The sequence below is a fragment of the Bos indicus x Bos taurus genome, chromosome 8, assembly GCF_003369695.1.
Source record: "Bos indicus x Bos taurus breed Angus x Brahman F1 hybrid chromosome 8, Bos_hybrid_MaternalHap_v2.0, whole genome shotgun sequence".
Taxonomy (NCBI): domain Eukaryota; kingdom Metazoa; phylum Chordata; class Mammalia; order Artiodactyla; family Bovidae; genus Bos; species Bos indicus x Bos taurus.
The window spans coordinates 38,559,080-38,574,501 of NC_040083.1; the positions used below are offsets into that span (position 1 = coordinate 38,559,080).

At 30.5% G+C, this 15,422-nt stretch overlaps 1 protein-coding gene across 2 annotated transcripts in view; it reads left to right on the forward strand.

Moving 5' to 3' along the window:
• Positions 1–15,422, forward strand: part of KIAA2026 (KIAA2026 ortholog) — a 110,626-nt gene that overhangs the window by 69,213 nt on the left and 25,991 nt on the right. Inside the window, exons 4-5 of one of the 2 annotated variants that reach the window (XM_027549321.1) lie at positions 389–468; positions 8,711–8,800. In XM_027549321.1, coding sequence (XP_027405122.1) covers positions 389–468; positions 8,711–8,800 — 170 coding nt within the window. The remainder of the gene's footprint in view (positions 1–388; positions 469–8,710; positions 8,801–15,422) is intronic. The other variant, XM_027549322.1, reaches the window with a different exon arrangement.

The following is a 15,422-nucleotide window of genomic DNA, read 5'->3' on the forward strand; positions in this document are numbered from 1 at the left end:
GACTACAGAAGTCGTTGTTAAAGGTAAGGTTTTTTTTTCCCCTTATGTAACCTCATTTTAAGTTGTGAGTTATATTTTAACTAAGCAGTAGTAATATGACTTTTTATTTTCCAAATCTTATTGTAATAAATTCTGGTACCGTGCAACACATTAGAGATTATAATAGTTTGGCTGTTAAGAAAACACCATTTGTTAATATGTCTGTTATGGGTAGTTATAGTTTGATGTTTGCTTTTGCTGGGGCTTGTTTTGATTCATCATTTTTATTTGACTCACTAGAAGCCATCTGTTAGTTATAATTTAACTTTCAAGGTTCTATGTAATTTGCTTTTTGTTAATGAAATGCTATAAACAGCATTATGAAGCTTTTCTCTTTTAATCTTGAAAGGAAAAAAATCCATATCTAAAAAAGCAATCACAAAGAAGAGGAAAACTGTCACAAAGTCACCTACTGTACCAGAATTTCAGGTAAATGTTTGAATTTTGTCTCAAAGTTTTTCAGTTTAATTTTTTATATCTGTGTTTATGTTGTTCCTCAAGAGACTGGCCAAATTCTGCCATAACACACAATACTTCAATGAAATATTTCCAACTATGACTTTTTCCCTGCAAGTGCAGACATAGCAATGATTTAATCTGCTAGTATTTCAGAAATTTTTACCTCTCTTTTTGTCTTGATATTAAAAAAATCTGTGGTTTTTTTATGCTATGCTATCTTATAGAAGTGGTTTAATAGAAATATGTTAAACTGTTAAGTACAGTATAGCGTACAGTGTATGAGTGTGTATATACATATATACACACACACACACACACATAAATATAAATGTGTAAATGAAAGTCTTCCAAGAACAAACTCTAGTTTGTACATGCTAATATTGCCTAGATAATCTATTTTAATTTATTTGGGCACTGTAGAAATGATAGATTTATTAACTTAAAAAACAGGGTTTTTTTTTTTTTAACACAGCTATATATGAACTTCAGAGAGAATATTAACTGAATGTTTTTTAAACATTTCTGCAAAAAGAAAAAAAGTACTTTTATGTTTTGCTGTGTGATTATGTCAAGAGTTTTCTGTTTGAAGCTGATACTGGAATAAGCAGAGAAGTTTACCTTAATTAAATAATATTTTTATTTTCTACTTTATAAAAGATGAGTTTTCTACAACAAATGACTCTCTAAAAATTTTCTTGTAGTAGTGTGTCCTATCTATTTCTGGTTGGTTTAGATTATAAAACTAACAATTCCAAAAAATATAAGTGATGTTAAAATGAATTTCTGTGAGTGTAACAAAGAAGAAAATGAAAGAGTAATAACCGTGAAAATACTGATAATATGTAATATGAGTTTAACAATTATGTATATCCAAAAATGTAGACACATCCTTTTTTTTTTTAAGTAAAATTTCTATTTTAGAAGTGTTTTTTTTAGTGGAAGTTAATAACTGGTCAAATTTAATACTTTTAAATGAACAATAAAGAAAATAGATATGTTTTTCTCTTAGTATTTTAGAATATTTTTAATGACATCCTTAGGATGAATAATTTCTACAGAATCCTTTTATATAAAGTAACCCTGGTTCCAGCATATTCAGTAAAAAGAAAAAAAAAGTATTTACTGTTTATTTAGAGACCTTTCTACCGTTGCTTGTGCGCCTTATTTAATGCTACAATAGTATATGGTTATTCATTCTTCCACTGATTTCGTGCTTCTCCCACTTATTTTTTTTCCTTAATACCTCAAAGTATTTATCCTGGGAATATGAATCTCAAGACAAATCTGGTCCATTGTTGATATTTGCCTTCATCCCTATATTAAATGGATGATTTTTATATGTAGTAAGTAACACTGCATATTTTTTTTAATTGAAGGTGATACTCATTAGTGAGGCATGAAAATTAATTTAGTATATTACATGGCCAGAATTTCTTTTTTAAGCTAACACAGTTAAAATAGAAATTTTAAGAGTGTGTCAAATATAGTAAAGGTAATGTTATTTCATAAAACTTTGGTTTCCATTGTGTGTGTTTACTGACATGCAGTGTAAAATGTATTTTTGACCATGAGTTCTGGGCAAAAAAGTATGAAAAACACTGTCTTAAGTGATGCTTTTAGTTAGTTACTGACCATTTGCTTACCACTCAGAAACTGAAGGTCAAAAGTACATGTTTTGCTGAATTGAACTGTTTAAAATAAACAACATCCTCTTCCTGGCTCTTAAGGTTTTCTGGAAAGAGGGCAGGGCTGTGTGTTGGTGGTGGGTGGGGCTGGGGATGGGGAATAGACTTATGAGAACAGGTGTTCTTATCCTAATTTATAATTTAAATACCATGGTAGTATTGAGAAAGAAAATTGACAGCCATCTTCCAAGAAATAGGTCATTTGCTTCAAATAAGCAAAGAATAGGAGATAATATTAGTCACTAGTAAACTTTGTTGTTACATGCAGAACTTATAGTTTTGCCTTTCAGAATAATTCTGTGATAGTTTCTTTAACTATTTGATTTAATTATTTAATTATTCTTCCCACATGTAAGAAAACTGATTATTATAAAACAAAGAAGTGAATTTATTTCTTTCTCAAAAAGCTCTAACAATATGACATTTAGTACTTCAGAAACATGTCCAGGGATTAAATTGCATAAAGTTTTTTTTTTTTTTTTTTTTTAAGGTTCTGGTGAATTGAAAAAGTAAATCCTGTCTTTGACCTCAACTACTTTTTAATTTGATAGTTGTTGATTTTTTTTTAGCTAGATGAAATGTGTAAGCCTGTTTGCTTCAGGAAGAATCCATGTTTATTCATATAAACAAGTGATACCTATACCTCAGGACAAGACATAATCATCCCACTCCTATTTAAAGTATACACTGTAAACAGTCAAAGGCCTGTTGTATTTATATTTGTGTGTATATTATAATGAGACTGACCATATCTGTACCAGTTTTTCCTAGGTGTTATATCAGTGGTTCTCAAATGTTCAATGGCATAAAAAGAAACTTATACTTTTACTAAAAATGAAAAATCCTGGATTTCATCCTGTAATGGTCCATCCTTGGTTCAGAGGATCTAGATAGATATTAGTAATCTGGATAGTACTTAAGCATGTGGATTCTGGAACCAGGCTACTTGGGTTAGAATGCCATCTTAGCACTAACTCTGTAACTTACTTAACTGCTCAAAGCTTCTAATTCCTTATATGTACAATGGAGTAATAATAATAATAGTTCCCACCTCATAAGGTTGTTGTCAGGATTAAGTGATAGAACTTAATGTTTTATTATCTTATTTTTTAAATAAGCATGTCAGATGCTTCAGACAGTACTGTATGAGTAGGAAAATCAATTAATTATTGGTTAAAGAGCATCTATTACTGACCTTTACCACTTTACCCAGCAACTTAAGAGCTTGGATTAAGTCTCAGATTTGGTCACATTTCATCATTAAGCCTACAAGTATTTGAAAAGTAAAAAACCAAGTAGTAGTATTTGCATCATTATATTAGAGGGAAAACCTGTGCTTAGCCCTCCTTACTATAGTGCTATCAGGAGTTATACATTTGGCATATAGGGGAAGTTGCCATGTTTTTACTTAGCAATAGTTTCAAAAAGTCAGGAAATATTTTTAGTCATCAGCACTTGTTGGTGATTTAAGCTTTTGTGTCAGATTTAACAATTTTACTGATTACTTTGTTAAATTGACTGGACTATTTTTTTGTTTTTCTATATCAGTTTTGTAGCACAAGGAAGGCTGTTAGATTGAAAAGTGAATATTTATTTTCTTAATAAAGTTAACTTTTACCAAGAATATTAATATGTTTAATATTTGAAAGAGAAGCCTAATATTATGTGAATTTTCTTTTTGTGCACAGTTATAACAGAGTCATAGAAAGTATTCCTAAAACATAGTTTGTCAAGTCTCAATAAAATACAGTTTTAAAATTAAGAGACTTAGGTACCATGACTCTGCTTTTTATTGGTAACCTACATATTCCATGTCATGTGTGCTTGCTCCTATTCCATGTGTGTGATTTATTCTAAAGGCTTCTTTGCAGAGAAAATCCAGAATCCAGGTGTTGACTAAGATTTATATAGAAGTATTTTTTTTTAGCATAACCATAAACTCAATGATCCTTAACATACCTCTGAAAAAAACACTGTTGCTCCATTTAAGCAATGGAGAAACTAAGGGATATGAAATAAGGTACTATCCTCAATGTGACAATTTGGGATCAAAATTAAAATTAGAATTTAACTGCCTCACAGAGTTAAGGACCTTTTGATTATATTGTTATTTTGAATTGCTGCCTCTTAAAATGAGTATTTTCAGCTTCAGCTTTTTATTTCACTTTTAACATCATGGACTTTTACTTCCCCCTGAAATTTTTTTCTGTTTTTATATATTGTACCTTGAGAGAAACACCAGTTTTTACTCATATAGTGGTATAAAAATGTTTTGATTTATTAATCAGACTTGTCATGTTGCTCATGATATCTTTATTTGCAGGTTTTGAAGTAGTCATTATTTCTGAATGATCATAAGAAGTGAAAGGAATGTTCTGTCCTAATAATTTTAACAGATGTCAATATAATTTTAGTTTAAATATAATATAGATTTTGAATTTACACCATGCATTTAGTCTTTTGCTTATAACTTTATAATAAATTATTGGAATGTTTTATTAGAATGGTAGTGAACATGACCCATTTTATTTGGACCTATTCATTTTGACTTCTCTGCATTTCCCTTTGCTTTTTAATGTAATTTACCATATTGTTTTACTTTTGTATGCTATCTTACTTACGTTCTTTTTGGAACAAATAAAGTAAATATCTCTCAAACCTATTGAATTTATACCTGAAGGACATAATATGTAGCTTAAAATAGTGATTTACTTTGTAATTTTTCTGAGATGTGATTATGGAATTCTTTTGATCTCTACAGGACCTCCCCTTCTCCACCATATACACTTATTTCTATAGACTATATACACACATATCTGCTTCTTGAGTTGGAGAGAGGGCCTTTTAATACTTAAATTTAATAGATATGAAAGCTTAGATATAAATTAATTCCTAAAACTATAACATGGTGCTCAGTCGTTCAGTCCTGTCTGACTCTTTGCGACCCCATGGACCGTAGCCCACCAGGCTCCTCTGTCCATGGGATTTTACCGACAGTGCTGAAGTGGGTTGCCATTCCCTTCTCCAGGGGATCTTCCCCACCCAGGAATAGTACCTGCATCTCTTACGGCTCCTGCACTGACAGGCGAATTCTTTACCGCTGGCGCCACCTGTGAAGCTCAAAACTATAATACACGTTCAAATTATTGTTAGATTTTTTTTTTTAATTTGTTTTATTTTGCTTAGAGAGAACCCTTAAAGAATATGATGTAAGAGGAAGAGGAGTCCTAGGTTCCATGGTATTCCTCTATGAATGTGTCATCTTTGGTCACTTAATCTCTGTTAAACTAGCTTGTGTGTGAATTGGAGATACCCCTCTTTAGCCTTGGCCAAGGTTTGGACCAAATTACTTTTTTTTTTTCTTTTGGTCCCTTTCAGCTGTAAAATTTATGATTTTGTGACTGTCACGAGTTGCACCAAGTGAAAGATTAATTTGAAGGAGAGTTTAACAACCTTGAAGAGGTTCTTCCTGGGAGAGAAAACTCTTCTTGTTAACCTTCTGCAGTATGACTGAAAACCTTCTCTTTGACTGTTGGCAGTGTGTCCTGACTATAATCCAAGCTGCTGTGGAGCTTTCTTTCACCTTTGCAGGCACTAAGCCCTAGATTTTTTTTTTCCCCCCAAATTTAAGGTAATGAGAAGGAGGTCTTAATAAGGTGTTTTTGCTTTGTTCAAAAAAATTTATGTTCTCCTTATTAAAGTGAACTTTTCTTATTGGATTTATTTTATTTTTAAAAGCATCATTTGAAATTAAGCTGAGTTTAAAGCCCACACACGCACAAAAAAGGCCACACACACACAGACCTTACTTTGTAAAGAATGTATAAATGACAGAATTGACATAAATATTTTTCCCTTAAAATATAACCTCAAAATGATAATTATGACATAAATAATTATTTTTCCCTCAAAATATAACCTCAAAATGATAAGTAACAAATTTAGAATAATGTTCCCATACAAGAATTTTCTAATAACTTGACTCTATATTTGGAGTATATGTATTACATATTACATATATATGTAGAGGGAGGTATATATTAGTATTTAAAGAGTATAAATTGTGAGGTAGGTATTAAGTCACTTCAAGATAAGTTCAAAGTAAATATTGCTAAAAATATTTAACCCTCAAATTCAGTAAAATTTATGTTTGAATCATGGCATTTAAGGAATGTTTGTGCATTAACATTGAACATTGTGCTTTTAATTCAGTATCCCATCCCCTATTTGAAGATAAATCTTTTTAAATTTTGTACTCATTTAGCTCCATACTACCAAATGTTTCTGTGACCATGCAGATTTGTAATTCATAATCATTTAGTACATAATTGCCCAAAAATGTGAGATTTGCAGCCCATACCTTGGAACTTGTTACAAATGTAGAATCCTAGGTCCCACTTCAGACCTACTAAATCAAAAGCCTCATTTTAACAAGATTCCCAAGTGACTCTTATGTGCATTGAAGTTTGAGAAGCACTGATTTAATACAGCTTGCTAACTAGGAAAGTATTTTTTTAATATATAGCTCTTAAGGTATAGAAATAATTCCTAGTTTGACTTCAAAACTATGTTGTTTCCTTAAATGAAATATAAATATTTTCTGATCTCATGACTAATTGCTAATTAAAAGATCTTAAATTTTTTAGGATGTGTTCAGGTATAGGGGTATATATTTTCATTGTTACTGTAAGTTTCTACAAAGTACAAAGAAAATGTACCTTTACTCCATGTATAATGAGACAGCTAAATGCAAGTGAAAATTGCTCTGAGCTTTGCCGTATGTACAAATGAGCATGTCATTAACCTAGTACACCAAGTTCAGTGAAAGGGGTGTAACCATTTGAAAGTTCCATGGCAAATTTGACATGGTAGTCATAATAGCAGTTTATACAAGTTTAGTTCCCATTGAGCACTTACTAGAAACCTGGTGTAGGGCTAACATGGTTCTGAGGCTTTATTGATATGATAGAAGTTGAAGACATTATCTAGTTCTAAAGGCACTTACGTAATTAGCCACTTTACATCAGCATTTCTTCCATAATTGTAGATTTAGCAAAGGCAAATGTGTATAATGTGTCAGCAGCAATATCCTACTATTTAGTTGTTTTACTGGTGTTTTCTACTCTGAAATTGTTAATTTGGGTTGCCTAAATACATGTTTTCCCTGCTTTGTCAGTTCTGTGAGTTTGAAATTATGTAGATGTTTCTAATCATTGTTAATACTAAGTATAATTTATATTACCTGTGATAATTCTTTCTTAGTCTATTCAGTTGAACCGTATTGTCTTTTTTGTAGATCAAAGGCATATCAGCGTTTCATATGGTTCAACTTAAAGTGTGGAGGCTCCTAGTCTCCCATTTTTGTCACATAGTTGTCACTAGGAATGATCTTGTTGTAGTCCTCTTTTGCTTTGTGTTTTTGTTCATTTTCTTTTAAAAGAAAATATGCCTTTTAGGAAAACAGTGCCCTTACCAGAAATTAATGAATTTTAAAAACATGAAACTAATAAAAAATTAATGATGAATTAATAGCTTTATAAGTATAGTATTTTTTCATTTATACAGTATTACACATTATAAGACTTTCATTAAATCTAAAACTTTTCCCCTGTATGTGATTGCAGTTCTGTTTTAGAAATCTTCTATTTCTTTTTCACGACAGATTTTTTAAACTATAAGCTTAAATTATTTTAGAAAACAAGTTGAATATTATCAAACTGATTGAAACATTCAGTATAATTTTACAAGATCTAAAATGTAGTTACTAATATTTTTGTTATGTTGCCAATGCTTCACTGTTTAAATATTTAGCAGTTAAGCCAAACTTGTTTGATTATTAATTAATAACTAAAGACCAATTGTTTTGACCATTTGCCAATATTACCAAAGCGAAATAAGGTGAACCACGCAGTTATGAAAGGCAATAGATGCTATCTTTGGATCTGGTTTTATTAAAGACTACTAAGACCATATAAAGAATGTATACTTAATTTCATTAACTTCTTTCAATATATTCATATAGTTGGAGCCCCTCTTTATTAGCAGTCCCAACAGCAATGATACAATTTGTTATATAGTTAGCAACCAAAGCAAAAGTAAAACAATAGTTCTCCAGGGGTGCATTTATTCACCTGCTCAGAGACTGCTTGATGAAACATTTCATAAAGGTGATCCAGTAACTTGTGAAATCTAGGGTGAGTTTCCAGATCTTTGTCATTCTGGGATGAAAGTTAAGAATGTTTAAAAAAAAAAAAAAAAAACCTGGATTATAAAACAAACTGAAAGATGGGGATGTGGGATGAAACCACCAATGTTGAAATTTCAGCTAATTTTATACTAAGCCTGAAGTTCATACATCATAACAAGTAAATATCTTTTAAAATATCAACTGTGGAGCTTTCTTTGCATTTTACTGTTACAAAGACAAATAATTGTGAATTCAATGTGTGTTAAAACAACTTCTGTTACCACATTTTGGGTGTTTTATATTATGTGTTATCAAGCTGTGTTTTTGTGTTTTATTTTAGCTTATTTGCACTAATCTTGATGAACTCAGGGAATTAATCACAAAAATCGAGAATGAACTCAAAGATCTGGAAAACAATAGAAAAAAATCGGTAGGTGTTGATCCAAAAGTTCTATCTATTATTGTCAGCATTAAAATTTATTCCTGCTTTTTCTAAAGCCTTTTTAAATCTTGTTGTCCTGAATTACATATAAATTTGCTTGAAAAATAGAAAGATGTTTCTTTTATTTTTCCTATGTGGTCTAGTTTTCACTTTTAGTAGACAAACATGGTGCTGGGGCAAGTAAATTAATTTTGTTTGCCTGGTTTCTATCAGGTTTAGTTTTATGTATTTCCCAATATACTGGTTGGTTGTTTTCTGACTGGTAGTTTTGGGGTAGTGCTTGCCTTACAGATATTCTTAATTAATAATTATATGCATTTAATGGATTAGCTCTGACGTAAATAACATGTAAATTATTTAATCTTGCCCCAGATGTTTTTGATCCATGCTTAACAGTATATCTTAAGAACCTTTAGCATCTAAAGGTCTTCTTTTAACTTTCACTATATTAAATTCACAATTAACCTTTACCTTCGCTTTTAACTGTTTTTGAGAGAATAGAGTATAAAGGGCTTTATTTTTATTCACCCAGCACTTGGTAAAACACTCAATTATGTTATTTGTTAAATCAGTAATACCCATTTAACTGACACTTATAGTTCTATTATATCATAGATTTGAAACACAAACACCAATAAATAAATGGAGAAGGCTTTAAGCATTGAAAAAAAAAATCAGTCACTATTTTTAAAAATCTCTTTATTTTATGCCTCAGGAATGTCATGAAACCACATTTAGGAATTTGTTCAGAACCTGTTAATCTAGAATTGTGTATGATAATAAGGTTAGAGGTACAGCAAGCTTCATTCATATCAGCAGATTTGTAATACTCATTTTATATGTTGTTCAGAAAGGACATATTGGTAGCACTCTGAAGGAAGGAAATTAAAGTACTCTGAGATCATTTAATACAGAGGTAAAACAGCCTTAAGCATTTCAGAAGTATCCCACATGATACCCCTGAGACTATTGGCTATAATCTAAGAGATAAGATAAGGACAGCTATCAAATGCATTAAGAAAGCATCATGTTCAATACATTTTTGTGTACAATATATAATCTGAGAATGCAGAAAACTTATTTTAGGATTATTTCCATTAAAAATGGTTTAGATCATTATAAGACTGTGAGAGGTTATCTGTTTTGTTTTGCTTTGTTTTGTTTTGAATACGTCAGCAGTCTCTTGGTGTGGAATGAACCCTACATGTTTTAAAACAACCTCTGTGATATATTTCTCAAACTATATTAAAATATTTTTTCCTCAACCAGTATTTTTTAATGTATTTTGTGTGTATGTTTTTAAAGGAGTGATTCTATTATTTAATAGGAAAAAAAAATTTTGATCAGGATATTTAAAGTTTTTTTTTTGCAGAAGCCATTTATTTTTAGTGACTTGTCCATGCTTCATGACTCTAAACAGAATTCTGTTAAGTAAATTTGTTATTTTTTATTAGCTTCAGTTAAACAATAACATTCATCTTAATTTGTTCTCATATTATAAATTAGGATTTTGTTTTTAATGGATAGTTTAAAGCATAATAGGCTTATGTGCTTACTTATGTAGTGTAAGACAAAAAGACTTTTGCAAGCATCCTAGAGTTTTTTTATAAGCCATCCACCTCATTTCCATTGGTAGTATAAGGGATTAGCATATTGCCTTCCTTCACAGAAGTAATTATAAGAGTAAAAGAAAATATAAATTACAAATATTTGACTCTATAATACTTAGGGGTATGTTTATCAGAAAATTTTAGGTTATATATAGGTTTTAATTGTTTAGGTTTTGTGTCTCTAAATTTTTGACACGTCCATAACCCTTGGTATTTGCATATTAGTTTTAAAATATGTTTTCTGCTCTTTAAGAAACAGAAATTGTTTGAACTTTACTTTTTGGGAATAATTGAGATTATCTGTATACAGGCTACTTGCCCTAAAATAAACTGACTAAAAAATTGTTTTCATGAATACTTATCTTAATCAATAAAATGGGCAGAAATAAAGGAATAGTAAAAGTTTACATCTCAGTGTCATTCCTTATTTTTTACAAAAGCTGATACTGAGTATGATAAGCTTTATTGAACTTTATGTTGGTATTGAATACTCGTTTGTCATCATTTGGGAGTAGGGGTTCCACTTAACTGAATTTTCTAGAAAACCTAAACATTCAGTACTAAAATCCTTACTTTAATCATTTAATGAAAAAGATTTCCCTGCCTCCTGGTACTATACTGAGCATAATTGAACCCTTTTCTTGATAACTCAGGGATTATTATGAATATCCATAATTGTACTGATTCCCTAAAAATCTATTGATGTCAGTAACTCTTATTAAACATTCACAGATAGGCCTTTAGGTTATATGTTTTGAAGGTTTTTGTTTGTTTGCTTGCTTTTGTTCTGTCTCTTCATTGTCAGTCTGTCATTTCTTGTGTGTGTCCATTTACTTGCCCTAACTGATGGTTGCAGAGCAAGTAGCCATATTGTCAAAATTGGGCTCATGGTAAGAACTGGAGAGATTTTGTTAATAATGAAATGTATGAACTTGGTGGTAGTGATAACCATTTTGTTTATTCCTTGCATAGTGAGCTTCCTTCACCATTGCCAGACAAATGAAGTTATTAGTATTGTTCTTCATAAGAGGATATCACTGTGAAAAATAATGTCAAAACAACTCTATTGTTCATCAACTTTCATATCCATAATAATGGCTTCAAAAACAAAGAAGATATATATTCCATATAAACTTTTGGTTGTCATAAATGTTGTTACTAAAGATAGAAATTACATATGTGATAGAGGGTTTTAACATGGATTCATTTAAACACCTGGTTGTTTTGGGAAGCTTCTCTATAGGGCATTTCAAGATGTTTTTCTTACCAAAGCAACAAGGAAGAATTACCCCATTTCCTCATCCAGGTCAATGTTCCATTAAAAAAGCTTTATTAATCTCTTGGAGGTTTTGCCATTAAACTGCTCATTGTACTGGAAGAGTTAGTCTTTTAAAATCTGGATTGTTTACTCATTATTGCAGGACAGTTAATTCTACTTATGATTTATAGTGTGAAGAGAGAAATAAATGATTTAATTTTCTTGAGTTTACTTTAGTTCACTTGATCCCATTACTTCATTTAAAGGCTTATTCAAAGAGGAATCAATGTCCTTTACATCTTCCAGTGCCATACAAATTACCTACCTGAGTTTTGTTTAAAGTGAGACATCTGACAGAGATAAATAGAATTATATAGTTTGACAAAATCCTTTAATTTTTGTCTGTCTCATTATTATTTAGATCATAGGGGGTTTTTTTAGTGCTCTAAAGACATCGTGATATTTTATTGTTTTTATCTTTGTGGGTTTAATCGAGATAAAAGTTGTACTTTGGAAATTTATTAGTTTTCCAGAAAGATAGTTTTACACCTAAGATATTGATAAATTTTCCTGATCCTATTACATTTGAAATTTGTTAAACATTTTTGCTGTATAAATAATCAAACTTGATAGATTTTCATAAGACTAATACAGAAATGGTTATTATATTTCTTAATTTTTCAAGTGACCCTAATCTCTCATATTTGCATAACTTCCTTATGTTTTATAGTATTGTTTAGATCTTAAAAGAGTTTTCAGTCTTTTTGATAATGAAAAGTCAGTGTAGAGATGGGATATATGGAAAAGTGAACATTTGGCAGAAAACAAAAAGATAAAAGAAACCTTGTCTGGACTATGACATGATAAATGATAGTTGTCAATATAGATAAACTAAAATTTAAAATATAATACCATATCTTTCTAATACACCTTTTAGCAGTTAATCACTTCAGCACTGAGCAGGTTTTAAGACTTCAGATATTTCCAGATTTCATATTCAGTATGTAATAAAAGCTATAAAACTGTCTGTACTCTTTGGTCCTGTAGTCGTAGTTAGTATTTAACTTTTATCCTCCCATATTTGCACACTACTCCCCTATCCCCCCAAAAGTAATTTACATGATATTATGTTCAGTATCTCTCTCATAGTAAAGAGAGCAATAATATTAACAGTGGTATGTCATAAGGCTGGTAAAATAAAATATTTGTAGATCATTGTTACTATATGGAAGTATTTGTGAAATTGTTAACTTTTAAAAACATCCAAAAATATATACACAATAATTACAGTATGTCAAAAAGCGTAGTTTTTTTGTAAGACATGTTTTAAGAGAATTAGGAAGAAATTGCAAGTCATGAATAAAATTAATCTTTACTATGTTCTTGAAATAATTTAAATTCATAATAATAGGACTTCTCTTGCTTAACCAAAGGCTGTACATTAACTAGATCAAACATTAGAGAAATCAGAAGCTTAGATCAAAGATGATTACACCCTAGTTTTTGTCAGAGTTTTGTAAAAGCCAGTGGTTATCAATGAGGAATGATTTTGCACCCCTACTATGAGACTTCGGCAATGTCTTAAGATATATTTGATTGACATAGTTGAAGAGGTGGTACTGACACTTAATGGATAGAGGCCAGTAGTGCTACTAAAAATATTCTACATTGTATAATCTTATAATGCACATGATAGCCCCCCACAACAAAGAATTATCTGGCCTCAAGTATCAGTCATGCAGAGATTGCAGTAATATCTAAATTATCCTTAAATAAGTTTTTGATGATTATATCATTATGTATCTTATTTTCTTATTCTAGATCTTTTGATAAAGGTTAACAAAACTGAAAAAACTCTCAGCTGTGGGGGGGAAGATGCTTTGCCATTAAATAGTCACATTTAAAGCTTTCAAAAAATTAAAATAACCTTTTGGAAACCCTGTATAATAAATAAGTTCCTTTACCTGTCATATTCTAGTCTTATTCATTAGGCACATACTTCCTCAATAAGTACTTCCTCAATGAGTATGTGGTCTGTGTACTGTACATAACACCAAGGAACTTGGTAATGATATTCAGAGGCTGAAAGTCTTTATCCTCAAGTAATTCACTTTAGAGCTTAAGCTTTTTCTCCCCAATCCTGAGGATAAATCTTTAATCAGGATTGGTTGGGCTGACTCCTGTCCTTTTATAAAAGACTTGATCTTTGATTTTCAAGCTATTTAAATTCAGGAGTCACTACTTCTAGACACTTGCTTCACTCACTTAATGACATGTTTATATATTATTTGGGAGTAAGGGTGGAAAGGTAGATAACATATGGACTTTATGAAGAATCAAATATTAACTGACATACTCAAAATAATAGTAAGGAAAGAGAACTAGATGACGGGAAACATGAACCAGAACAATAGCTGGCTAGTAAGACAAAGCTTCAATTGACTGTAGTCACCAAATTATCTGAGAATGCATTATCTTCATTTGTCTATGGTAGGTCTCACTTTGGGGCTTTTTTTTTTTTTTTTTTTTTGACATTTAATAACTACTCTGCTCAACTGAGAACTGGATATTAACTCCTATAATAGTGCTCACTGTTTCCACTTACTGGAATTTGATGTAGTCTGTATCCCATCAGGGAAACTTTCTTAAAAGTAATATTTGAACCTGTTTTCTCCCAATGAAAGTTCCAATTAAAAAGGGAAAGTGTTTTATATTTTTTACATCAGCCAGAGAAATAATACTGCATGTTCTCAGCATGGAGTGAACTTCAAGGAAGAATTGAACTAGGTGACAGATCCTTCTATAGGTAGAGCTTCATAGTGCAGCTTTTATAATTTGCTTTAAACTCTTTTGAATTACATATCATACACACGTACTCAAATATAAGTAAGTTTAAATGCCAAATATTTTTCAAAGCCCCAAGTAAATTTTTATTATTTTCTATTTATCTATTTCTATTTAACTCTACTGCCTTTCACTGACAAGAGTTCTGACAAATTGAATTTAAATCCATAAGGTGCTTGAGACCAAAAATGAACTTTGTATCATTCTGTTTATTTATATTACAGAAGAAATCAAAATCTTTGGAAAGCTCCCAAAATTTAAAGATATAATAGTTTAATACCTTTTGTGGATTAGGGAAGAATATCATCCAAACAATAGAGAAGATTCAGTTCAGTTCAGTCGCTCAGTCGTGTCCAACTCAATAAAACTTCCCTACCATTTTATTATACTCTATAGATACGAAGGTAAAAGTGATTCATTATATATTAAAGGAAAATTAATCTAGATCTACCAAAGAATAAAAAAGAGTCTAAATAGAAGACAGAGTCCACATATGGATCTCTAGCACTTTAAAATAGGAAAAAAAAAAAAAATATGTATATATATATCCTTGTATGGAACCAGTTTCTTTTAATGAAGATATGATGCTAACTAGTTGTAGCAAGTGCTTTTAATTAGGACAAAAGTATTTTAAGACAGATTTAGTTGCATGAAATACTGATAGACAATTTAAGAAACAAAAAAGACTTCAGGGTCCAAAACTAACAGTAATCAATAACCACTTAATATAGGAATATAGGTTATAGCCCTGTAAACCCTAGCATCACTGCTTTAAAATATGAAACAATGGCTTGTTCATAATGATGAACAAGTCAGTAAGAGTTAAATTATATTCATTGTGTGTTCAGAAAATCTGGAAGACATGTATTTTAGGAATGTTTATCAATTTTTAAAAATC